Source organism: Salvelinus sp. IW2-2015, linkage group LG5 (genome assembly GCF_002910315.2).
Source record: "Salvelinus sp. IW2-2015 linkage group LG5, ASM291031v2, whole genome shotgun sequence".
NCBI lineage: Eukaryota > Metazoa > Chordata > Actinopteri > Salmoniformes > Salmonidae > Salvelinus > Salvelinus sp. IW2-2015.
In genome coordinates this window covers 20,177,254-20,202,646 of record NC_036844.1, presented here as the reverse complement: position 1 = coordinate 20,202,646, position 25,393 = coordinate 20,177,254, and the positions used below count along the sequence as shown (strand labels likewise).

The 25,393-nt window shown below is 44.1% G+C and overlaps 1 protein-coding gene across 1 annotated transcript in view; it reads left to right on the top strand.

Moving 5' to 3' along the window:
• LOC111964034 (astrotactin-2) overlaps nucleotides 1–25,393 on the top strand; it is a 798,238-nt gene that overhangs the window by 426,132 nt on the left and 346,713 nt on the right. The window contains exon 20 of the mRNA XM_023987704.3: nucleotides 9,180–9,321. Coding sequence (XP_023843472.1) covers nucleotides 9,180–9,321 — 142 coding nt within the window. The remainder of the gene's footprint in view (nucleotides 1–9,179; nucleotides 9,322–25,393) is intronic.

Genomic DNA, 25,393 nt, shown 5'->3' with positions numbered 1-25,393 from the left:
AAATGACAGCTTTGCACACTCTTTGCAGATCCAGCCACTTGTGACTGAAGGAAAGGCCTAATATTGTTTAGTTGCCTTCCAAAGGCAGATCCACTGTCACGTGACAGGAGTGTGGAAGGAGTGTTTTGGCAATGGGGGCCAAATGAATTAAGTTTCCTTGTTAACAGGTTCCATAATCATCAGTGCCTTATTATTCCTGTCCTGAGCTGTTTTGGACTTGATGACAGTTGGTGTAGACCATACCTTGTTGATGTCATCTGCTCCTCCATAGGCAAGGGTTAGTTGGAAATGATGAATAACAATCTCCACAAGACGCTGCGGTTGTTTGCAATATTTGCAGTTACATTTGTGTGTATTGTCAGGGGTGAATTCAGTGTGTCTTGGAGGGCAGGCCACATAATTCCCTTGTCTGTGACCCAGACATACTGTAATGCCTGACCAGAATATGTAACACACACACGCCCTTAAAGACCCACTGCTTCCAAAGCCACCTTACTCAGAGAGAGGGGAGTCCTCCCTAAGTCCCTCTCTCCCTTGTATAGGTTACATACTCTCCCTCTTAGCTGCTGTGTTCTCTCTCACTGTGCAGTATCCCTTCTATACAGGCACTTTAGAACCATCCCTGGCTGTGTGTGTCTATGAGAGAGTGTAAGTGAGTATCTCTGTGTTTTAGTGTTACCATCTGTGAGTGTGAGAAGGAGAAAGTGCAAGTGTGACTTTCGAGTGGTGTATCCATCTGAGTGTGATTGTGTATCCAGCTACGCTTGAGTGTGTATCCCTCTGTGTGTGTATGCCTGCATGTGTGTGTGCGTGCGGTATGTGCGATTGTAGGCTCACAGGAAAGCGAGGTTCCCCCTCCCTTGTGGTGTGGTGTGGTGCTGCCTGCTTTTCGCGCCCCCGTCGCGGAACCCCACAGGACTGGAATAAAAAGCAGCAGCGGTGCGTAACCGTGCTGGCAGCCCGCCGCCAACCTACCCCTCCCCTACACTCCTCCTCCATCCCTCTCTCCCTCCCTTCTCCACCCCTCCTTCTCCCTCTGCCCCTTCCCTCTCTGCACAGCGCTGAATGAATGAAGGCAGGCAGGAGCGCTCGTGCTGCGCTCTGTACTTTCTCGTACAGTGGGCTGACAGCAAAGTTTTGGCAGGGCTGAGGTGTTACCTAAAAGGGGTGAGCTAAGGTAAACGAGGCCCCTGCCAGCGCCAGGCTAGCTACTCACAGAGGCAGGAGAGAAACCAAGAGAGTAAAGGGGGTAAAGGAAAGGCGGCTAGGGATGGGTATAGAGAAAGAGGATGGGTCTAGGGCTGGGGAGGGGTTATAGGCTGGGTCTTAGGCAGGATTAGAGGCCAGGTCTAGGGCTGGGGCTATTAGGTTGTTCATTGTTAGGCTGCATATAGGGAAGGGCCTGAGACTGTGCATAAGGCGGGGGGACAGTGTCTCAGGCTGATGAAAGAGGTAGATTTTTGAACAGGACAATTTACATTGGGGCTGGGTAAGGTGCTGCAGCTGTTAAGATGTTTCACTACCAGTAGCAGGGAGAAAGGGTGTTAAGGTACTTTGAATGGGCCCATACAAACATATCTGGTCTCTCTTTTTTTCTCTTGTCCTCCTGTTTCCCTGGTTATCTGCTGAAGATAACTAAAGATAAACTGCTGGTCCTGACCAGTCATTAGAGAGCAATGTCCTCAGAGAGAGATGATGATTTTACCAGACATGAAAACGCATAATTGTTTGTGTGTTATTAGTTTAAGCAGACTGTGTTTGTCTATTGTTGTGACCTGGATGAAGATCAGATCAAATTATATGATCAATTTATGCAGAAATCCATGTATTTCCAAAGGGTTCACATACTTTGTCTTGCCACTGTATGTGTACATTTATTTTGCAACGCAACAGACACAACAGACCGGTGTGGTCTGCATCTTAGGGCTCCTGTGAGATGAACACAGTGGAGGACGGAGTGGCCCAACGTTTTTTCCAGGTCATTTCAACAAAACAATTCAATGTGATGGCGTTAAATCAACGTGGAAATTGGATTTGAAAAAAGTCATCAACGTATGGGAATTTTGTCTTTTTCTCACCTAACTTTAAACCTAAATCCAATGTCATAGTGACTTTTTTGATTGATTTCACTTTGAATTCAGGTTAGTTGACAACTCAACCAAATGTAAATCAACGTCTGTGCTCGGTGGGGAATGTGTGTGTGTGTTTGTGTAAGGGTGTGTGCGCGTGCCTGTGTTTGTACATGTGTGTTTGTGCACGCGTGCGTGTGTTTGTGGCGGTTAGCCTCAGTGCAGTGAGCTCTCACTCTCTTTGGTGGTGTTCAGTATTTTGTGAGTGGACAGGACAGCCATGGGTGGGCAGGCTAGCTGAGAGATGAGAGCGTGAGCCTTGCTGTTTGTCTCTGGCCTTTTGCGACTCACGATAATGTGCTAATTACAGATACCCCCCTCCGACAAAGCCACAAGTGGTTGCACCCAGACTGCACCAAGTCACGCATCAGCCCCTGATTTATTTTGATTATCGAAACATACAAAGACATCATTCCTTCACAGACCACATCCAGAAACATTAAACTTCCGACTTTTCTCTCTCCCTCCTCCCCCCTTTGCCCTTCGACCTTCCTTTTCTGCGCTGCGTCTCTTTCTACTTTTAGCCTGCATGAAGCAGCAGATTTATAGCTTGTCCGGGGCATTCCTTTCATAGTCGTGCCATTGAAAGGGAAGAATAGACTGGAAAGGCATTCTGAGGCAAGCTGTATTGGGGCAAGAGTCAATGTTAAATACTGTACATCATTATGGTTTGTTTATGCTAAAGATCAAGTGTTCTGATAGGGACAATTTACTGTTTCACAATTAATTTGACTGTTAGCATTCTTGGCTTTCGGAATATGCTAACTGCGAGGAAAGGTAAACCTGAACGCTTCCCTAATCCTGCCTTGTTATTGCTTTTGTAAAACGTTTAAAAAAATTGTCTGAAAAATGTAACATTCTAGCTAGGCTAAGACATTCTAAAACACATTCTATCCCATTGAACATCACCAAATCATTCTTCCAGTTTATGGTAGCCCCTAATGACACATTGTCATTGCTTCGCTCGCATCGCAATTAACTGTTAACGCAAAACAGATGGCCTACCATAACAGTGTAGACGAACTAATGAAAAAGCACAAAAAAACAACAACAACAAGAAAACTAAAGCGATAAGCAATTAAATGAGAGGAAAACGGTGAATGAAGAGCTGGGCCTGGTTTCCCGAAAGTGATGGAACTTAGGCTTCCGTGCGTTTTAATGATGCATCTTTCCTACCACTGTCGAGTATGTAACATGCATTTCCAAAAACACCACACAGAGAGAACGTTTGCTATGTGTGTCGTTGAGGCATCAAAAGGATCGAAAGAAGAAAGCACTACTCTTGGATCAGTGTTCTCCCTTTACAATCTCACCTTAATCTTGACACTATAGGGGGTGCTGTTTCAACTTCGACATTTATCGTTCCCAAATTAAACTGCCTCGTACTCAATTCTTGCTCGTACAATATGCATATTATTATTACTATTGGATAGAAAACAATCTCTAGTTTCTAAAACCGTTTGAATTATGTCTGTGGGTGAAACAGAACTCATTCTGCAGCGAAATTCATGACAGGAACTGCGAAGGTCTGAAAACGAGGCTCTGTTCTCAGATCAGTTTAAAGCTCTGTATGTATCCTATGGGTCGACATGAACTGCACCCGCCTTCCCCTGGATGTCAGTAACCAATGAGAAGTGGAATGGAGTGTCTACGTAGTTCTCAGAGCTTATAAAAGGCCAAGGAACGAAGTGCGCTCTCTATTCGTCGTTCGTCATTGCGCAAAGCAAGACCTCAAGATGGCATTTTGAAACGCTCAGTTATCGGCCTTAGCTATATCCGTCTGTAATTTAATTCGATATAGGTGTTAGAAACATCATAACGAAGTTATTTTAAACCGAGTTATATCAGTTTATGCGAGTATATTGCTATTTTCGGGATTTCCTTAGTATTGCGTTTTGGGGATTTGGGAATGTTGTGGCCACATAGCTATTGTTAGCTGCTAATTCCGAAGTTGAAGACGACGTTTTACAACCAAGCAACGATTCTTTTGGACAAAGGACACCTTGCCCAAGATTCTGATGGAAGCTCGTCCAAAAGTAAGAACTATTTATGATGTTATTCCGTATTTATGTGGAAAAATGTAAACGCATTTGTCCGCCGTTATTGCGGCACTAGTCTGGCTGTAACGCACACTGTATGTCTAGTAACGTTAATTTTAAAAATCTAACTCAGCGGTTGCATTAATAACTAATGCATCTTTCATTTGCTGTCCAACCTGTATTTTTTAGTCAATCTAATCGATAAATAATCGTAAACTTAGGTGCCTTTCCAAGATGGCGCGGGCCAGAATGCATGACCTGTTGCCACTGATCACATTGTATAACAACGATTTGTGCTGCTAAATATGCACATTTTCGAACAAAACCTATATGCATTGTGTAATATGATGTTACAGGACTGTCATCTGACGAAGTATATCAAGGTTAGTCCAAAATTATATATKTTTTGCTGTATTGTTACGATCGCTAACCTGTGCTGCTGGTAAATTGCTTGTGTTTCTGGCTATTGTGCTAAGCTAATATAATGRTATATTGTGTTTTCGCTGTAAAACACTTAAAAAATCTGACATATTGGCTGGATTCACAAGATGTTGGGCTTTCAGTTGCTGTACGCTGTGTATTTTTCAGAAATGTTTTAAGATGAGTAATTAGGTATTTGCTAACGTGGTTAGCTAATAGATTTACATATTGTGTCTTCCCTGTAAAACATTTTAAAAATCAGAAATGATGGCTGGATTCACAAGATGTGTATCTTTCATCTGGTGTCTTGGACTTGTGATTTAATGATATTTAGATGCTAGTATTTACTTGTGACGCTATGCTAGGCTATGCTAGTCAGCTTTTTTACTGTGGGGGGTGCTCCCGGATCCGGGTTTGGGAGGAATTAGAGGTTAAAACGTCTTATGGCTGCAGTCCCGGTAACGGGACCGATATGACAACAGCCAGTCCAAGTGCAGGGCGCCAAATTCAAAAACCAGAAATCTCATAATTAAAATTCCTCAGACATTCATGTGTCTTATATCATTTTAAAGGTAATCTTGTTGTTAATCCCACCAAAGTGTCCGATTTCAAATAGGCTTTTCAGCGAAAGCACTACAAACGATTATGTTAGGTCACCACAAAACCACAATAATCACAGCCATTTGTCCCAGCAAAAGATAGCTTCACAAAAACCAGAATAGAGATAAAATGAATCACTAACCTTCGATTATTTTCATCAGATGACACTCATAGGACTTCATGTTACACAATACATGCATGTTTTGTTTGATTAAATTCATATTTATATCAAAAAATCTGAGTTTACATTGAGGCTACAAGATTCACTAAATGRAAAWACATCAAGTGACTTTGCATAGCCCATCGTTTCAACAMYAATACTCATCATAAATATAGATGATAATACAAGTTATACACATTGAATTATAGATATACCTCTCCTTAATGCAACCGCTATGTCAGATTTCCCAAAAAATTTACGGAAAAAGAAATGCACGCTATAATCTGAGACGGCGCTCAAAAACAGCATACCACAGCTGCAAAGATGGCGTCACTATAAACAATAAAATACATTATAAATATTCCATTACCTTTGATGATCTAGATCAGAAAGCACACCAGGAATCCCAGGTCCACAATAAATGTTTGTTTTGTTCTAAAAAATCCGTTATTTATGTCCAAATACCTTCTTTTGTTAGCGCGTCTGGTTTACATATCCAAATGCTAATTCTGGTCAGCGTTATATCGGACAAAAACTTAAAAATGTGATATTACCGGTCGAAGAAACATTTCAAACTAAGTACTGAATCCATCATTAGGATGTTTTTAACATATAGCTTCAATAAAGTTCCAACCGGAGTATTCGTTCTTGTCTGCGTGAGCAATGGAACGTCAGTGTCTTGCATGAAGAAAAGGCATGATCAGGAAATGGCTGCTTCATGGACACCTGACTGATTCTGCTCTCATTCTCTCCCACAACATCATAGAAGTCTCATTGGAATTTCTATTGATGGTTGACATCTAGTGGAACCCCTAGGCAGTGCAACATCATTCATAACTCAAGTGGATTTCTTAAGGGACTCTGGTGAATATAGACAAGCTCAGATTTCTGACTTCCTGTTTTGATTTCAACTCAGGATTTTGCCTGCCAAGTTTTAGAAACTTTAGAGTGTTTTCTATCCAATACTAATAATAATATGCAAATATTAGGAACTATGACTGAGGAGCAGGCCGTTTGATATGGGCACCTTTCATCTAAGCTACTCAATACTGCCCCTTCAGCCATAAGAAGTTAACATTCAAATTATTCCACAATACTGATGATAGATCAGCTCCTAGAGCGATATCCCCTGTGGCTACAAATATTGAGGTGGCTTATTCCATTGCTTACCCTTGTAATGGTCTGGGTGTAGCTGGTGCAGAGGAGTCAGGCCCAGGACAGCAGAGATGAGTAACACAAGTAACTTTACTCAAATATTCCAATAACATGTCGTAATACCGAGCCCACAATAACGGACCGAACATACATAAAACAATCACGCACAAAAACCATGGGGAAAACAGAGGGTTAAATAATGAACATGTAATTGGGGAATTGAAACCAGGTGTGTAAAACAAAGACAAAACAAATGGAAAATGAAAAGTGGATCGGCGATGGCTAGAAGGCCAGTGACATCGACCGCCGAACGCCGCCCGAACAAGGAGAGGAACCGACTTCGGCGGAAGTCGTGACAGTACCCCCCCTTGAGCCGCACGTCGACACCGACCTCGGGGACGACCCGGAGGACAAGGCACAGGGCGATCCGGATGGAGACGGTGGAACTCCCGCAGCAACGAAGGGTCCAAAACGTCCTCCACCGTGGTCACAGAAAGACAGATAAACAACTTGATTTTGTGTTTAGCTGACATATTCTGTGTATAAAGTGGGAAGGGCAAAAAAAGCATCTAACGACGTACTTAGCTGTGGTCTAATAACGAGTGGTTTCAAGAGTAACTTTAGTAATGATGGTTTTGGGAAACAGCTGGGAGATCTAACGATGCTCCTACGAAGGTTCTAACTATGAACGTAGCCTTAAGATACTTTTGGGAAACGGGGCCCAGATCTGTTCCATAAATCGTGATCAGCAGCAGCTTGGTGGTATGCGGGCCAAGGCCACACATACGGTGGAATCATAAGGACCATGTTGACTCCGCCTGAAGACGGTGCAGCTGCGACCCCAGGATCAAAGGGACAGCTCGGCTATGCTAAGACAATATGGCTTACCCATACTTACCCATCCCATCCTCCATAAAAACATGGTCAAGCATGTAAACACTTTTACATGGTTTCGGGACAGTAATTTACCGTGTGCCGAGTACCATCCGCTTACAGAGGTCTATGTCATTTTAAGTGTTATTTTTGCCAAGTGCTCTTATTAAACAAGGTATCAGCCTTTATGGACAAAGCCTGTGATGTGTAAGCATAGTGTGTTTGAACTAGTGTCGATGTGCTCTCTTATTTCATTTTTGGTTGGATTAACATGGATTTTTCAAAGAAGGGTCTGGCAATGTATTGTTTACTGAGTGTTCTGGTGGTCTCCACCAGAGATTGCGTGGATTGTGTTTCTGGGAACATGTAAAATCTTTCATTCGTTCACTTCTTCTTTCCTCCTCTCTTCTGCAACCCTCCTTGCCATCACCTCCTGCCCCACCGGACTTCATTTACTATGAATGTGCAAAGACTGCTTGTATGTATGCTTTCATTCACAACATGTGGACTGAATATACGTAAAGTAATTCATCCCAGAGAGGAAATGTACACAAGCATAACATAAACTTTCAAGTAAATCATCAATTATATCTGTGGAGGATCAAGAAAATTCCAAGACAATTCCAGTTAGGCCTATTTCAGCATGTTTCTCAAAAGAGGATTTCAGTCCAGCAGGAAAAACAACCTATAGTGTACTTGTTCTGCTGGCTCTCCTCCTGTGAATAAATAAAGGTCCAATTTGCATTGCATGTTTAGAAAGAGAAAACCTTCGAAATAGTAAACCTGGCACAGGGAGACTCGAAGTATAGGAATGTGTTTGGGAAACCTACTATACACAGACCCCTTTCTGGGAACATGTCAAATCTTTCATTCGTTCACTTCTTTCCTCCTCTCTTTTGCAACCCTCCTTGCCATCACCTCCTGCCCCACCGGACAGACATATTCCCTGTGTTTATAAGTTGGCCTGCATGTCATAAGCTGAAGCTAAGCTCCCTTTACATCTTGTAGAAATCGTTTGAAATCCCCAACATTTTAGAGCTTTTAAACTGTTTCGACAGCTCTCTCTCTTTTCCACCACCCCTCTGAGCGCTGGAAACGGTTTGGTGCATGTCTGAATGAACAAGTGTGTCATTATTTTCCCTTAAGCTGACATGAAAGATATTTCACAACTTGTGAACTGGTGTTTGTGAGACACAGGGGTTCTCAGTGAGATATCATTGTAACAGTACCATGTGGCCATAAAGGAGAAAAGTCCTGTTTTCTTACAGTTCTATAATGTACCGTGTAGGGCCGACTGCCAGAGGAAGTCTGATTTCATTTTGCCTCAGGGTTTGTGCTGCAGAAATCTTTCCCTCTGGGCTGAGCTGAAGTGAAACTCGGAATGACTTGGAACACAATTAAGCGCCAAGTGGAAGGATCGATGCTGGAAAGAATCTCCCTCTTAAAACTTAATTCATTACTTTTCATTGCACTTGTGTCTGTTTTCTGTTGAAACATGTGCCATGTGACCCAAGGCTAGCTTGGCATGTGTTTGTTTTGTAAAACATATCATGGAAGAACAATAGGTGACAGTGCATGATGGGACAAAACAGCAGACTTGTGGCCCTTCTGGTAGATTTGGCACTTTATTTAAGAGGAACAGGACATGGGTTCCAATCTGGTCAATGTACAGTAAGTCTATTAACCCTGTGATTGTTTCTACATCTTTCTCCTCCTCTCCATACATCTATTCACTCACTTTCTCTCATTCTACATCTTCTGTCTCTTTCTTTCTCTCTCTCTTTCTCCTCCCATCTCCTGTAGGTGAGGTGTTAAGTCTGGTGGATGACCTGTTCTCAGGTTTGGGTTCGTCCTGTGTGGTGGCGGGTCGGAGGAATGGAGACCATCCTCACTCTGTGCTCTACTCGCTGGTCTTCAAGTGCCTGGAGCCCGACAGCCTCTACAAGTAAGATGCCCCAACCTAAAATACTTTGGACATGAGCCCGTATTCATAAAGCCTCTCAGAGTAGGAGTGCTGATCTAGAATCATGTCCCCACTGTCCATGTAATCTTATTCATTATGATCTAAAAGGCAGAACTGATCCTAGATCAGCACTCCTACTCTGAGACGCTTTATTAATACGGGCCCATATTTACTATGGCTTTGCACCATTCCAAGGGTGAAATGAAAAGTAGGCTAAACAACAAGGTAGAAATTAAAGATAAAATAGGAGAAAAGACAGATGTATTCGTTTTTGTTCTGTTGTTCACTTCTCTGTGGTAAGTGTTGCTGTTGCCCTTTACATCAACCTCAGAGACTAAGTCTGTTGAGTTGTCGCCACGTTAAAAACCTTCTCACCTCTACTGTTGTCTTCTTACCTATACATTGTTCTCCTTTTGACTCGTAGCTCGTTCTAACCAAATTGACCATACTTTCATGAGTTCAGAATTCGCATTACCATAAAAAGAAAAACATTGTTAACCAGTGGCATTGTTGTAATATTTGCATCTTTCCTAAACAAGAATGACTTGACAATTATCATCCGGCCAGCACCACATACTTTCCCTGAGTGTCTGTACTCCCATTGGCAATGGGACTTGTATAGGCCGTGTTTTAATTCCCCCCAGCCAGAACACAGCTGGCTCGTATTAGGCGGGCGGCACATATTTTGGTCTCACCAGGGTGGAAGTGGTGGATGCTAGTATTATTGTTTCCGTAATTGTTCCGTTTGTCATGAGGCCTTTTGCAATGGAGGAAAACGTGGTCATGGTGAATAACGAGCATCACAACCAACCAACCGACCATCGTGGTGTTTGTGTCACACAGAAACTGGAGGAGACTGGAGCCATTGACCAGTTGGTCTGTCTGGTGCTTATAGTCTGGGGCGGTTAGCTAACAGTCAGACAGACAGACCACTCCTAATCCTTCTATAGACATGACAATTAGTCATAAAGACTCAGAACCATAACACATTAAGCAGCACGGAAGACATGCATGGGGAAACACACACACATACACACACTGGCAGGTCAATCAGTTGCATGCACATGTCCGAACCCACTGACACATACTAATATGTTCAGCAGTTGAAGCACTCCTTAATTTATGGACTGACATAAGTACAGCCTTGAGTCCCTCACTTAAGAATGTGTGAGGGGTATAGTCAACCCTACATCCCATTAGGGTTAGCAGAGAACACTTTAGGGTTACCATGGACAGCTGTTAGTAAACTTTGCAGGTGTTTCATTTTGCAAAGGGGATTCACTTAGTTGAGTCCTTGTCTTAGGTGAGTATTAATATAGAGTAAAAAGAAAAGCCTATTAGTGGGAAAGTGAAGAGATTAAATTAAATCAGCTATGTCCACATGGAGGCTGAGTCCACATGAATGTTCCATAAGCGGCCCTGCTGCCAATAGAGACTATGCTGTTTATGTTTGTCTGTGGCCCCGGGTAGCCTCGACAGACGCACGCTAAGCATGCCTTTATGAATCCATCATCACAGTTGGAGACTTTTATGTTGCGCTGTTCGGAGGAGATCTCAGAGAGGCAGTAAATGAGTCTTCAGAGGGTCCAGGGGTCTGCAGCCCGCCTTCCCAGGGACCATCGCTGTGATGTGCATTTGATAGCAGCACTTTGTTCTCCTTGGGTATAATTTCCCTGATCCCTCTACATCTTGTCTCCACATCTTGAAATCAAGTTAGATGGGCACAGTGTGCTCTGAAACGAAACAGGCCCCAGATGCAAACGAAGAGGGGACACTCCGATCATCACACCGTGTTTCTCTCCTCTGAGCTCTCTCAACTTTTGTTTGGTGTTTTATGTTTCTGCCCGTCTAACTGTTTTTCCATCTTGTTTATTTTGGGAAGCGGCCTCTGCAGCTGTGCAAGACACAGATAGGTCATTGGTGTTTATGTTAAAGGTGCACTATGCAGAAATTGCCCTGGCATTTTCTGTTTGCTAAAATTCTAATAGTTCGCCTAATTTCAGTTTATGTGACAAAACAAGCTATTTCTATGTGAATTTGGTCGGGTCCCCAAATAGTTACATATTGCAGCTTTAAACAAAGGAATCGGGGAGGACTGTTGGGGGCAGCGCTCCCCAGAAGCCTACAGCAGAAGTCATAACAGCATGATTGTGAGAGTATATTGAGAGGGATGATGTATTCAAGCTTAAGGTAGTAGGAGATTCCTGTGCAACCGGTTGCAACTTCCCTTCTTTCCCACCATCTGCCTTGAGCAACCTGGAAGTCAATCCAAACAAGAGAGAGATGGAGAGAGAGAGCTTACTAGACGGTGAAACTTGGATGCCTCTACTTCTGCTTTTCTGAGCATAGGGAGAGAGAACACTGCCTTGTATACGTCCACCTATACAAGGCAGTAGTGCCCACCTTCGCCCGGACCCTAAAGGACATCGCCCTCAACCGCAGCCCCAACACCTCACACAGGAGCAACAGATCAACAGACACCACGCCCAGACCAGCGAGACACTCGCCCTAACCTGCGGGCCCCCCCCCCCGGACCTACATATAGAGGACCAACGCCGAGAGGACCTACATTCAGACCACAGCACCACCAGCAAGTCAAACACCCCATTTAGGCCCCCTCAGATCAGACCTATGCCCCTCCTGCTCACCCTATACCCCCCACTCCCGCAAAGAAGGCCTCAACATGAAAGTCACAAATACGCCCAGGCTGTGAGCAGGCAAACAGGCCCAACCCCCACTCTTACACTAGCCCAAGCTAATGGCATGTACCTGATGCTCAGCAGGCTCTGCTCACACTTACTGGTCTGAGGCCAAACCACACGACCAACAACATTGGACACTCTATGGAATACAACACTTTCACTATCTCATCCTGGAATATCCAAGGCCTGAGGTCATCTGCCTTTGGCCTAAAGAGCAGGAACCTGGACTTCACCAAAGAAGAAATACAGACATTGCCATCCTACAAGAAACATGGTATGAAGGAGATGGACCCACTTGTAGTCGCATCCACCAATCTACCAGGTGTGAGACAGGGAAGGGACTCAGGGGTATGCTAATTTGGTATAGAGCAGACCTAACTCACTCTATTACATTTATAACAACAGGAACATTTTACATTTGGCTAGAAATTCAAAAGGAAATTATCTCAACAGAGACAAATGTCCTCCTGTGTGCTACCTATATCCTCCCACTAGACTCCCCATAATTTAATGAAGACAGCTTCTCCATCCTAATGATTTCCAGGCGACCCAAATCCCAGAACTGGACAAGAACCTGACACACTCAGCACACAGGGGGACAAACACCTACCTGGAGGTGACAGCATTCCCTCCCCCATATATCCCCCTAGGCAAAACTACGACAACATAACCAACAAAAATGTGTCACAACTCATGCAGCTCTGTCGCATGCTGGGAATGTACATGGTCAATGGTAGGCTTCGAGGGGACTCCTACAGTAGATACACCTGTAGCTCATCCCTTGGCAGTAGTACTGTAGACTACTTTATCACTGACCTCAACCCAGAGTCTCTCAGAGCATTCACAGTCAGCCCACTGACACCCCTATCAGATCACAGAAAAATCACAGTCTACTTGAACAGAGCAATACTCGATCATGAGGCATCAAAGCCAAAGGATCTGAATAATATTAAGAAATGCTATAGATGGAAAGAAAGTAGTGTGGAAACCTACGAAATAACAATTAGGCAACAACAAATTCAGTACCTTTCAGACAACTTCCTGGAGAAAATGTTTCACTGTAATAGAGAAGGTGGAAACTTGGCAGTAGAAAACCTAAACAGTATATTTGATCTATCAGCTTCCCTATCAAATCAAAAATATTCAAACAGAAAACCTAAGAAAATTAACAACAATGACAAATGGTTTGACAAAGAATGCAAAAACCTAAGAAAGAAATTGCGAAACCGATCCAACCAAAAACATAGAGACCCAGAAAACCTGAGCCTATGCCTTCACTATGGTGAATCACTAAAACAATACAGAAAAACACAACAGAAAAAGAAGGAACAGCACGTCAGAAATCAGCTTAATGTAATTGAAGAATCCATAGACTAACCACTTCTGTGAAAATTGGAAAACACTAAACAAACAACAGGAAGAGTTATCTATCGAAAACAGAGATGTATGGGTAAATCACTTTTCCAATCTTTTTGGCTCTGTAACAAAGAACAGCAAAACATATACATGATCAAATACAAATCTTAGATTCAACTATTAAAGACTATTATCCAATTACATTGAATGAACTACAGGACAAAATGCAAACCCTCCAACCCAAAAAGACCTGTGGTGTTGATGGTATCCTCAATGAAATTATAAAATATACAGACCACAAATTCCATTTGGCTATACTTAAACTCTTTAACATCATCCTTAGCTCTGGCATCTTCCCCAATATTTGGAACCAAGGGCTGCCCAATCCACAAAAGTGGAGACAAATTTGACCCCAATAACTACCGTGGGATATGCGTCAACTGCAACCTTGGGAAAGTCCTCTGCATTATCATTAACACCAGACACTTACATTTCCTCAGTGAAAACAATGGACTGCGCAAATGTCAAATTGGATTTTTACCAAATTACAGTTCAGCAGACCACGTATTCACCCTGCACACCCTAATTGACAAATAAACCAAAACAATGGCAAAGTCTTCTCATGCTTTGTTTTTTCAAAAAATCTTTTCACTTAATTTGGCATGAGAGTCTGCTATACAAATTGATGGACAATGGTGTTGGGGGAAAAACATACGACATTATAAAATCCATGTACACAAACAAGAAATGTGCGGGTAAAATTTGCACACAAAAAAACACACACATTAATTTCCACAGGGCCGTGGGGTGAGACAGGGTTGCAGTTTAAGCCCCACATTCTTCAACATACAGTGGGGAGAACAAGTATTTGATACACTGCCGATTTTGCAGGTTTTCCTACTTACAAAGCATGTAGAGTTCTCTGTCATTTTTATCATAGGTACACTTCAACTTGAGAGACGGAATCTAAAACAAAAGTCCAGAAAATCACATTGTATGATTTTTAAGTAATTAATTTGCATTTTATTGCATGACATAAGTATTTGATCACCTACCAACCAGTAAGAATTCCAGCTCTCACAGACCTGTTAGTTTTTCTTTAAGAAGCCCTCCTGTTCTTCACTCATTACCTGTATTAACTGCACCTGTTTGAACTCGTTACCTGTATAAAAGACACCTGCCACACACTCAATTCAAACAGACTCCAACCTCTCCCACAATGGCCAAGACCAGAGAGCTGTGTAAGGACATCAGGGATAAATTGTAGACCTGTACAAGGCTGGATGGGCTACAGGACAATAGGCAAGCAGCTTGAATGAGAAAGCAACAACTGTTGCACAATTATTAGAAAATGGAAGAAGTTCAAGATGACGGTCAATCACCCTCGGTCTGGGCTCCATGCAAGATCTCACTCGTGGGCATCAATGATCATGAGGAATGTGAGGGATCAGCCAGAACTACACGGCAGGACCTGGTCGATGACCTGAAGAGAGCTGGACCACAGTCTCAAAGAAAACCATTAGTAAAACACTACGCCATCATGGATTAAATCCTGCAGCGCACGCAAGGTCCCCCTGCTCAAGCCAGCGCATGTCCAGGCCCGTCTGAAGTTTGCCAATGACCATCTGGATGATCCAGAGGAGGAATGGGAGAAGGTCATGTGGTCTGATGAGACAAAAATAGAGCTTTTTGCTCAAACTCCACTCGCCGTTTTGGAGGAATAGAAGGATGAGTACAACCCAAGAACACCATCCCAACCGTGAAGCATGGAGGTGGAAACATCATTCTTGGGGATGCTTTTCTGCAAAGGGACAGGACGACTGCACCGTATTGAGGGGAGGATGGATGGGGCCATGTATCGCGAGATCTACACCAACAACCTCCTTCCCTCAGTAAGAGCATTGAAGATGGGTCGTGGCTGGTCTTCCAGCATGACAACGACCCGAAACACAACAGCCAGGGCAACTAAGGAGTGGCCGTAAGAAGCATCTCAAGGTCCTGGAGTGGCCTAGCCAGTCTCCAGACCTGAACCCAAAGAAAATCTTTGGAGGGAGCCGAAAGTCCGTATTGCCCAGCGACAGCCCGAAACCTGAAGGATCTGGAGAAGGTCTGTATGGAGGAGTGGGCCAAAATCCCTGCTGCAGTGTGTGCCAAACCTGGTCAAGAACTACAGAAACGTATGATCTCTGTAATTGCAAACTAAGTTTCTGTACCAAATATTAAGTTCTGCTTTTCTGATGTATCAAATACTTATGTCATGCAATAAAATGCAAATTAATTACTTAAAAATCATACAATGTGATTTTCTGGATTTTTGTTTTAGATTCCGTCTCTCACAGTTGAAGTGACCTATGATAAAAATTACAGACCTCTACATGCTTTGTAAGTAGGAAAACCTGCAAAATCATCAGTGTATCAAATACTTGTTCTCCCCACTGTATATATCAACAAATTAGCAAGGGCACTAGAACAGTCTGCAGAACCCAGCCTCACCCTACCGATCATTAATAAATAATCGGACCAAGGCGCAGCGTGAGTTCCACATATTTATTACAGTGAAACTTCAAAACAAACAAAGAGTTAACGAACGTGGATACGTAGCGCAATAGCACTCATACAAACAATATCCCACAACGCAGGTGGAAAAGGGACACACTATAGTATCCCCAATTAGAAGGAAGCTCCGGGCCGTGGACCGTCACTGGAGGCCTGGACTGAACAGTCGCTGGAAGCTCCGGGCCGTGGACCGTCACTGGAGGTTCCGGGCTGTAGACCGTCGCTGGAGACTCAGGGCTGGTGACACACTCTTCAATGCGAGTGCGGGGTTCCGACACAGGACGTACCGGACTGGGGAGGCGCACTGGAGCCTGGTGCGTGGAGCGCCGGCACAGGTTTCACCGGACTGATGACACGCTCTTCAGGGCCAGTGCGGGGAGCCGGCACAGGATGTACCGGACGGTGGAGAGCGCACTGGGGCCTGGTGCGTGAGGCCGGCACAGGTTTTCACCGGACTGATGACACGCTCCTCAGGGCAATGTGCGGGAGCCGGCACAGGACGTACCGGCTGGGAAGGCGCACTGGAGCCTGGTGCGTGGAGCCGGCACAGGTTTCACCGGACTGATGACACGCTCTTCAGGGCGAGTGCGGGAGCTGGCACAGGACGTACCGGGCTAGGAAGGCGCACTGGAGGCCTGGTGCGTGGAGCCGGCACAGGTTGCACCGGACTGATGACACGCTCTTCAGGGCAAATGCACTGCAGAATACACCTAACCAACATCTCTCTCCGATATCCCTCCTCACACTGCTCCATCGACTCCCAGACGGTCTCTGGCTCTCTCCTCGGCTCGACCGATCGCCCCTTGTGCCCCCCCCCCCCAAGATTTTGTGCCCCCCCCAAAAAAATCTTGGGGTTGCCCTTGGGCTGTTTGTGGCCGCGGACCCCGGCGTCGTCGCTGTCCTCCTATATTACTTGGTGACTCCTGCCAAGGAAGGGTCTCGCATCCACCCAGTATTTCCTCCCATGTCCAACTCTCCTTTACCTCCTGGGCACGCTGCTTGGTCCTGTAATGGTGGGATATTCTGTCACGATCGTTATATAAATAATCGGACCAAGGCACAGCGTGAGTAGAGTTCCACATATTTATTACAGTGAAACTTCAAAACAACAAAGAATTAACGAACGTGCGATACGTAGCGCGCATAGGCACTCATACAAACAATATCCCACAACGCAGGTGGGAAAAGGGACACACTAAGTATGATCCCCAATTAGAGGCAACGATATACAGCTGCCTCCAATTGGGAACCATACTCACACACCAACATAGAACTATAATAACTAGAAAACCCCCCTAGTCACGCTCTGACCGATTACACGGTAGTGTCAGGGCGTGACACTACCAGAATCTGAAGTCAAATGTTTACTGTTTGCTGATGATCTGGTGCTTCTGTCCCCAATCAAGGAGGGCATACAGCAGCACCTAGATATTCTGCACAGATTCTGTCAGATCTGGGCCCTGACAGTAAATCTTAGTAAGACAACAAAAAAAATGGTGTTCCAAAAAAGGTCCAGTTGCCAGGACCACAAATACAAATTCCATCTAGACACCATTGCGTTAGAACAGTGGTTGCCACACTTTCTATAGTCCCGTACCCCTTCAAACATTCCACCTCCAGCTGTGTAGCCCCTCTAGCACCAGGGTCAGCACACTCTCAAGTGTTTTTTTTTGCCATCATTGTAAGCCTGCCACACACACACACACACTATACGATACATTTATTAAACATAAGAATGAGTGTGAGTTTTTGTCACAACCCGGCTCGTGGGAAGTGACAAAGAGCTCTTCTAGGACCAGAGCACAAATATTAATATAATAATAATAATAAATCATTTTGTTCTTTATTTAGCCATCTTACATATAAAACCTTATTTGTTCATCAAAAATTGTGAATAACTCACCACAGGTTAATGAGAAGGGTGTGCTTGAAAGGATGCACATAACTCTGCAATGTTGGGTTGTATTGAAGAGAGTCTCAGTCTGAAATAATTTTCCACACGTGGTCTGTGCCTGTATTTAGTTTTCATGCTAGTGAAGGCCGAGAATCCACTCTCACATAGGTACGTGGTTGCAAAGGGCATCAGTGTCTTAACAGCGCGATTTGCCAAGGAAAGAAACTCTGAGCTTAGCCCTATCCAGATATCTGGCAGTGGCTTCTGATTTAATAAAATTTTCACAGAACCGCTTGTTGCAATTTTGATGAGGCTCTCTTGTTCAGATATCGGTAAGTGGACTGGAGGCAGGGCAAGCAAGGGATAACGAATCCAGTTGTTTGTGTCATCTGTTTCGGGAGAGTACCTGCGTAATTGCGCACTCAGCTAACTCAGCTGCTTCGCGATATCACATTTGACATTGTCTATAAGCTTGAGTTCATTTGCACACCAAAAAATCATACAATGATGGAAAGACCTGTGCTTTGTTAATGCAGACAGAGAAGAGCTCCAACTTCTTAATCATACTTTGCCCCTTGATAACCAGCGCACTTCTGTATGTTGTAAAAGCGTTACATGGTCGCTGCCGATATCATTACATAGTGCAGAAAATACACGAGATTTCAGGGGCCTTGCTTTAACAAAGTTAACCATTTTCACTGTAGGGTCCAAAACGTCTTTCAAGCTGTCAGGCATTCCCTTGACAGCAAGAGCCTCTCGGTGGATGTTGCAGTGTACCCAAGTGGTGTCTGGAGCAACTGCTTGCACGCACATTACCACTCCACTATGTCTCCTTGTCATGGCTTTTGCGCTATCAGTAATGATACCAACACATCTTGACCACCAAAGTCCATTTGATGTCACAAAGCTGTCCAGTACTTTAAAAATATCCTCTCCTGTTGTCCTAGTTTCCAGTGGTTTGCAGAAGAGGATGTCTTCCTTAATTGACCCCCCGTAAACGTAACAGACATATACCAGGAGCTGTACCAGGCCCGCCACGTCTGTTGACTCATCCAGCTGTAACGCATTGAATTCACTGGCTTGAATATGAAGCAGTAATTGTTTTAAAAAATCTCCTGCCATGTCACTGATGCGTCGTGAAACAGTGTTGTTTGATGAAGGCATTGTCATTTTGGGGCCTTTTCCCTCAGCACTGTCCCAGCCATATCTGCGGCAGCAGGAAGAATTACATTTTTTTTTTCATCTTTATTTAACCAGGTAGGCTAGTCGAGAACAAGTTCTCATTTACATCTGCGACCTGGCCAAGATAAAGCAAAACAGTGCGACACAAACAACAACACAGAGTTGGAATAAACAAACATACAGTCAATAACACAATCGAAAAACGTCTATATATAGTGTGTGCAAATGAGGTAAGATAAGGGAGGTAAGGCAATAAATAGGCCATAGTGGTGAAATAATTACTATTTAGCAATTAAACACTGGAGTGATAGATGTGCAGAAGATGAATGTGCAAGTAGAGATAATGAGGTGCAAAGCAGCAAAATAAATAACAGTATGGGGATGCGGTAGTTGGATGGGCTATTTACAGATGGGCTATGTACAGGTGCAGTGATCTGTGAGCTGCTCTGACAGCTGGTGCTTAAAGTTAGTGAGGGAGATATGAGTCTCCAGCTTCAGTGATTTTTGCAATTCGTTCCAGTCATTGGCAGCAGAGAACTGGAAGGAAAGGCGGCCAAAGGAGGAATGGGCTTTGGGGGTGACCATTGAAATATACCTGCTGGAGCGTGTGCGTGGGTGCTGCTATGTTGACCAGTGAGCTGAGATAAGGCGGGGCTTTACCTAGCAAAGACTTATAGATGACCTGGAGCCAGTGGGTTTGGCGATGAATATGAAGCAAGGGCCAGCCAACGAGAGCATACAGGTCTTACAGATCTTTGGGAATCTCAGACGATATGAAAGAGAGGTTGAACAGGCTAGTAATAAGGGTTGCAACAATTTCGGCTGATAATTTTAGAAAGAGGGCGTCCAGATTGTCTAGCCCTGCTGATTTGAGGGGTCCAGATTTTGCAGCTCTTTCAAGAACATCAGCTATCTGATTTGGTTGAAGGAGAAATGGGGGAGGCTTGGGCAAGTTGCTATGTGGCGTGCAGGGCTGTTGACCAGGGTAGGGGTGGCTAGGTGGAAAGCATGGCCAGCCATAGAAAAATGCTTATTGAAATTCTCAATTATTGTGCATTTATTGGTAGGACAGTGTTTCCTAGCCTCATTGCAGTGGGCAGCTGGGAGGAGGTGCTCTTTTTCTGTTTGAAAAAGCTAGCCATTGCTTTCCTAACTGCGTATGTATATTGGTTCCTAACTTCCCTGAAAAGTTGCATATCGCGGGGGCTATTCGATGCTAATGCAGTACGCCACAGGATGTTTTTGTGCTGGTCAAGGGCTAGGTCGATTAGAAAGGCCTGCTCGCTCAAGTGTTTTAGGGAGCGTTTGACAGTGATAAGGGGTGGTCGTTTGACTGCAGACCCATTACGGATGCAAGCAATGAGGCAGTGATCGCTGAGATCCTGGTTGAAGACAGCAGAGGTGTATTTGGAGGCAGGTTGGTTAGGACGATATCTATGAGGTTGCCRGTGTTTACGGATTTGGGGTTGTACCTGGTAGGTTCATTGATAATTTGTGTGAGATTGAGGGCATCAAYCTTAGATTGTAGGATGGCCGGGGTGTTAAGCATGTCCCAGTTTAGGTCACCTAGTAGCACGAGCTCAGAAGATAGATGGGGGGCAATCAATTCACATATGGTATTGAGGGCACAGCTGGGGGCAGAGGGAGGTCTATAGCAAGCGGCAACAGTGAGAGACTTGAATTTGTGAATTTTTAGAAGACGAAGCTCGAATTGTTTGGGTACAGACCTGGATAGTAAGACAGAACTCTGCAGGCTATCTCTGCAGTAGATTGCAACTCCGCCCCCTTTGGCAGTTCTATCTTGTCGGAAAATGTTAGTTAGGGATAGAAATTTCTGGGTTTTTGGTGGCATTCCTAAGCCAGGATTCAGACACAGCTAGGACATCCGGCTTGGCAGAGTGTGCTAAAGCAGTGAATAAAACAAACTTAGGGAGGAGGCTTCTAATGTTAACATGCATGAAACCAAGGCTTTTTCGGTTACAGAAGTCAACAAATGAGAGCACCTGGGGAATGGGAGTGGAGCTAGGCACTGCAGGACCTGGATTAACCTCTACATCACCAGAGGAACAGAGGAGAAGTAGGATAAGGGTACGGCCAAGGGCTATAAGATCTGGTTGTCTAGTACGTTCGGAACAGAGAGTAAAAGGAGCAGGTTTCTGGGCGCGGTAGAATATATTCAATGCATAATGTACAGAGAAAGGTATGGTAGGATGTGAATACAGTTGTGGTAAACCTAGGCATTGAGTGATGATGAGAGAGGTATTGTCTCTAGAGACATCGATTAAACCAGGTGAGATCACCGCATGTGTGGGAGGTGGGACAAGAGGGTTATTTGAGGCATATTGAGCAGGGCTGGAGGCTCTACAGTGAAATAAGACAATAATCACTAACCAAAACAGCAATGGACAAGGCATATTGACATTAGGGAGAGGCGTGCGTAGCTGAGTGATAGGGTCCAACGGGCTGGAGACATGGCAATTCAGACAGCTAGTGGGCCGGGGATAGCAGGGTAGCAGAAGGGCCTTAGAGGGACTTCGCGACGGAAGAAGTCTGTTGTAGCCCCTTGTGCGGTTACGTCGGCAGACCAGTCCTGATGGATCAGCAGGGTTCAGTGTAGTAAAAGGGTCCAGGCCAATTGGCAAAATTGCTATAGTAGCCCAAGAAATTGACTGATGGACCACTTCAGCTAACAGTCCAGTATGCTCCAGACAGCGGCTAGCAGGCTAGCAGATTGGCATTCAGGGGACATCGCGACAGAGGAGCCTGTTGAAAAACCGCCTCGGGCTCCGTATCGGCAATAAAAGGGGTCCAGGCCAAATGGCAAAATAGTTATTGTAGCCGAAGGATGGACCTCTTCAGCTAGCCGGGAGATGGGCCTAGCATAGGCTAGCTCCAGGCTAATTGGTGCTTGCTTCGGGACAGGGACGTTAGCCAGGAGAAGCCAATCTGGATAGCAGCTAGCTAGCTGCGATGATCCAGGTGAAGAGGTTCAGAGCTTGCGGAGATATCCGGAGATACGGAGAAAAGGGAGTCCGATAAGCTCTGAGTTGAATCATGCCGTGCAGACTGGCAGGAGTTGTCCTGGCTAAAGGTTAGCTGATGACCGCTAGCAGTGGCTAGCTGACTACTAGCTTGTAGCTAATTAGCTGGCTAGCTTCTGTTGGGGGTTCCGGTTCTAAAGTAAAGAAAATAGCAGATCGATACCACATTGGGTGAAGCAGGTTGCAGGAGAGTATGTTGAAGTTGAGGTTAAGAAAAATAAAAATAAATATATGCGATGAAAAAATATATAAATAAAGATATATACACGGGACATGACAAGACAAAGACAAAAGACGCCTGACTGCTACGCCATCTTGGAGAAAAAGTCCTCCACAATAGTATGGGGCTTGCCTGCCTGTCCTAGCCACTCGGTAGCTCACCATATAAGATGCTTCTAGCCCCTTCTTATTAATGGCATCTGTTGCTTTTATACATGTCTTACTACTCGAAAGTCGTTTTAATTCTCACTCAAAAATCTCCTGTGACTTATTTTTCAAATTGGCATGTTTTGTTTCTAAATTTCTGCGCAATAGTGAAGGTTTCAGCAAGTTGTGAGATTGTACTTTTGCACATACTTCCGACTTCAACTGTATATACAGATATATATATATATATATATATATATATATATATATATATATATATATTTATAGAGATGAATGTACTTTGGTGCGAAAAGTGCAAATCAATCCCAGAACAACAGCAAAAGACATTGTGAAGATGCTGGAAGAAACAGGTACAAAATTATCTATATCCACAGTAAAACAAGTCATATCGACATAACCTGAAAGGCCGCTCAGCAAGGAAGAAGCCACTGTTCCAAAACTGACTTAAAATAGCCAGACTATGGTTTGCAGCTGCACATGGGGACAAAGATCATACTTTTTGGAGAAATGTTCTCTGGTCTGATGAAACAAAAATAGAACTGTTTGGCCATAATGACCATCGTTATGTTTGGAGGAAAAAGGGGGATGCGTGCAAGCCAAAGAACACCATCCCAACCGTGAAGCACGAGGGTGGCAGCATCGTTTTGTGGGGGTGCTTTGCTGCAGGAGGGACTGGTGCACTTCACAAAATAGATGGCATCATGAGGGAGGAAAATTATGCGGCTATTTTGAAGCAACATCTCAAGACATCAGTCAGGAAGTTAAAGCTTGGGCGCAAATGGGTCTTCCAAATGGACAATGACCCCCAAGCATACTTCCAAAGTTGTGGCAGAATGGCTTAAGGAGTGGCCATCAGAAAGCCCTGACCTCAATCCCATAGAAAATGTGTGGGCAGAACTGAAAAAAGCGTGTGCAAGCAAGGAGGCCTACAAATCTGACTCAGTTACACCAGCATTCAGGATGGAATGGGCCAGAATTCACCCAACTTATTGTGGGAAGCTTGTAGAAGGCTACCTGAAACGTCTGACCCAAGTAAAAAAAAAAATGAAAGGCAAAGCTGCCAAATACGAATTGAGTGTATGTAAACTTCTGACCCAGTGGGAATGTGATGAAAGAAAAAAAAAGCTGAAATAAATCATTCTCTCTACCATTATTCTGACATTTCACATTCTTAAAATAAAGTGATGATATAACTGACCTAAGACAGAGAATTTTTACTAGGATTAAATGTCAGGAATTGTGAAAAACTGAGTTTAATTGTATTTGGTTAAGGTGTATGTAAACTTCCGACTTCAACTGTATATGTATATATTTTTTTTAATGTCAATCCCATTTTTATTTGGCGTACCCCCGACGGTATTGCACGTACCCCTGGGGGGAATACCTGCCCTAGAGCACACAAAAATACGATATATACCTCAGCCTTAACATCAGCACCACAGGTAACTTCCACAAAGCTGTGAACAATCTGAAAGACAAGGCAAGAAGTGCCTTCTCTGCCATCAAAAGGAACATAGAATTTGACATACCAATTAGGATCTGGCTAAAAATACCTATTGCCCTTTGTAGTTGTGAGGTCTGGGGTCCGCTCACCAACCAAATTTTCACAAAATGGGACAAACACCAAATTGAGACTCTGCATGCAGAAACCTGCAAAAATATCCTCTGTGTACAACGTAAAATACCAAATTATGCACGCAGAGCAGAATTAGGCCGATACTCGCAAATGATCAAAATCCAGAAAAGAGACGTTAAATTCTACAACCACCTAAAAGGAAGGTCAGCAATTCCCAAATCTTCCATAACAAAGCCATCACCTACAGAGAGATGAACCTTGTGCAGAGTACCCTAAGCAAGCTGGTCCTGGGGCTCTGTTCACAAACACAAACAGACGCCACAGAGCTCCAGGACAGCAACACAATTAGACCCAATCAAATCATGAAACTAAAAGAAAATTACTTGACACATTGCAAATTTACAAAATTTACAAAATTTTACAAAAAAACAGAGCTAACTAGAATGCTATTTGGCCCTAAACAGAGAGTACACAGTGACAGAATTCCTAACCACTGTGACTGTGACCCAAACTTAAGGAAAGCTTTGACTATGTACAGACTCATTGAGCATAGCCTTGCTATTGAGAAAGGTCGGCGTAGGCAGACCTGGCTCTCAAGAGAAGACAGGCTATGTGCACACTGCCCACAAAACAAGGTGGAAACTGAGCTGCACTTCCTAACCTCCTGCCAAATGTATGACCATATTAGAGACACATATTTCTCTCAGATTACACAGACCCACAAAGAATTCGAAAACAATTCCAATTTTGATAAACTTCCATATCTATTGGGTGAAATACCACAGTGTCCAATCACAGCAGCAAGATTTGTGACCTGTTGCCACAAGGGCAACCAGTGAAGAACAAAAACCATTGTCATTACAACCCGTATTTATTTATTTTCCCTTTTGTGGTTTAACTATGTGACGCCTCTAGCACTGAGATGCAGTGCCTTGGACCGCTGCGCCACTCGGGAGCCAACGTGGTGTTGTCAGTGTCAAGGCACCCCCTCCAGTCTTGTTGTTCCCAGATAAGGGCTCCATTTACGTCGGCATTAATTCTGCTGGCACACCTCGGCGCAGCCAACTGTGCTTCTCCTAATTGACGGACTAGATAAGGCTTCCGCCTGCTGGGGGTTTAGTTTACATTTGATGTACTCCAAGGTTGTCAGGCCTTAAGGTTTCCTGATATAGCTTGGTTCTCTCTTTCTCTCTCAATTCAATCCAAAGGGCTTTATTGGCATGGGAAACATATGTTTATGTGAAATAGATAATAAACAAAAGTGAAATAAACAACTGTTGAGCGGAATCAGGGGCTTCCAAGTCTCTCTCTCTCTCTCTCTCTCTCTCTCTCTCTCTCTCTCTCTCTCTCTCTCTCTCTC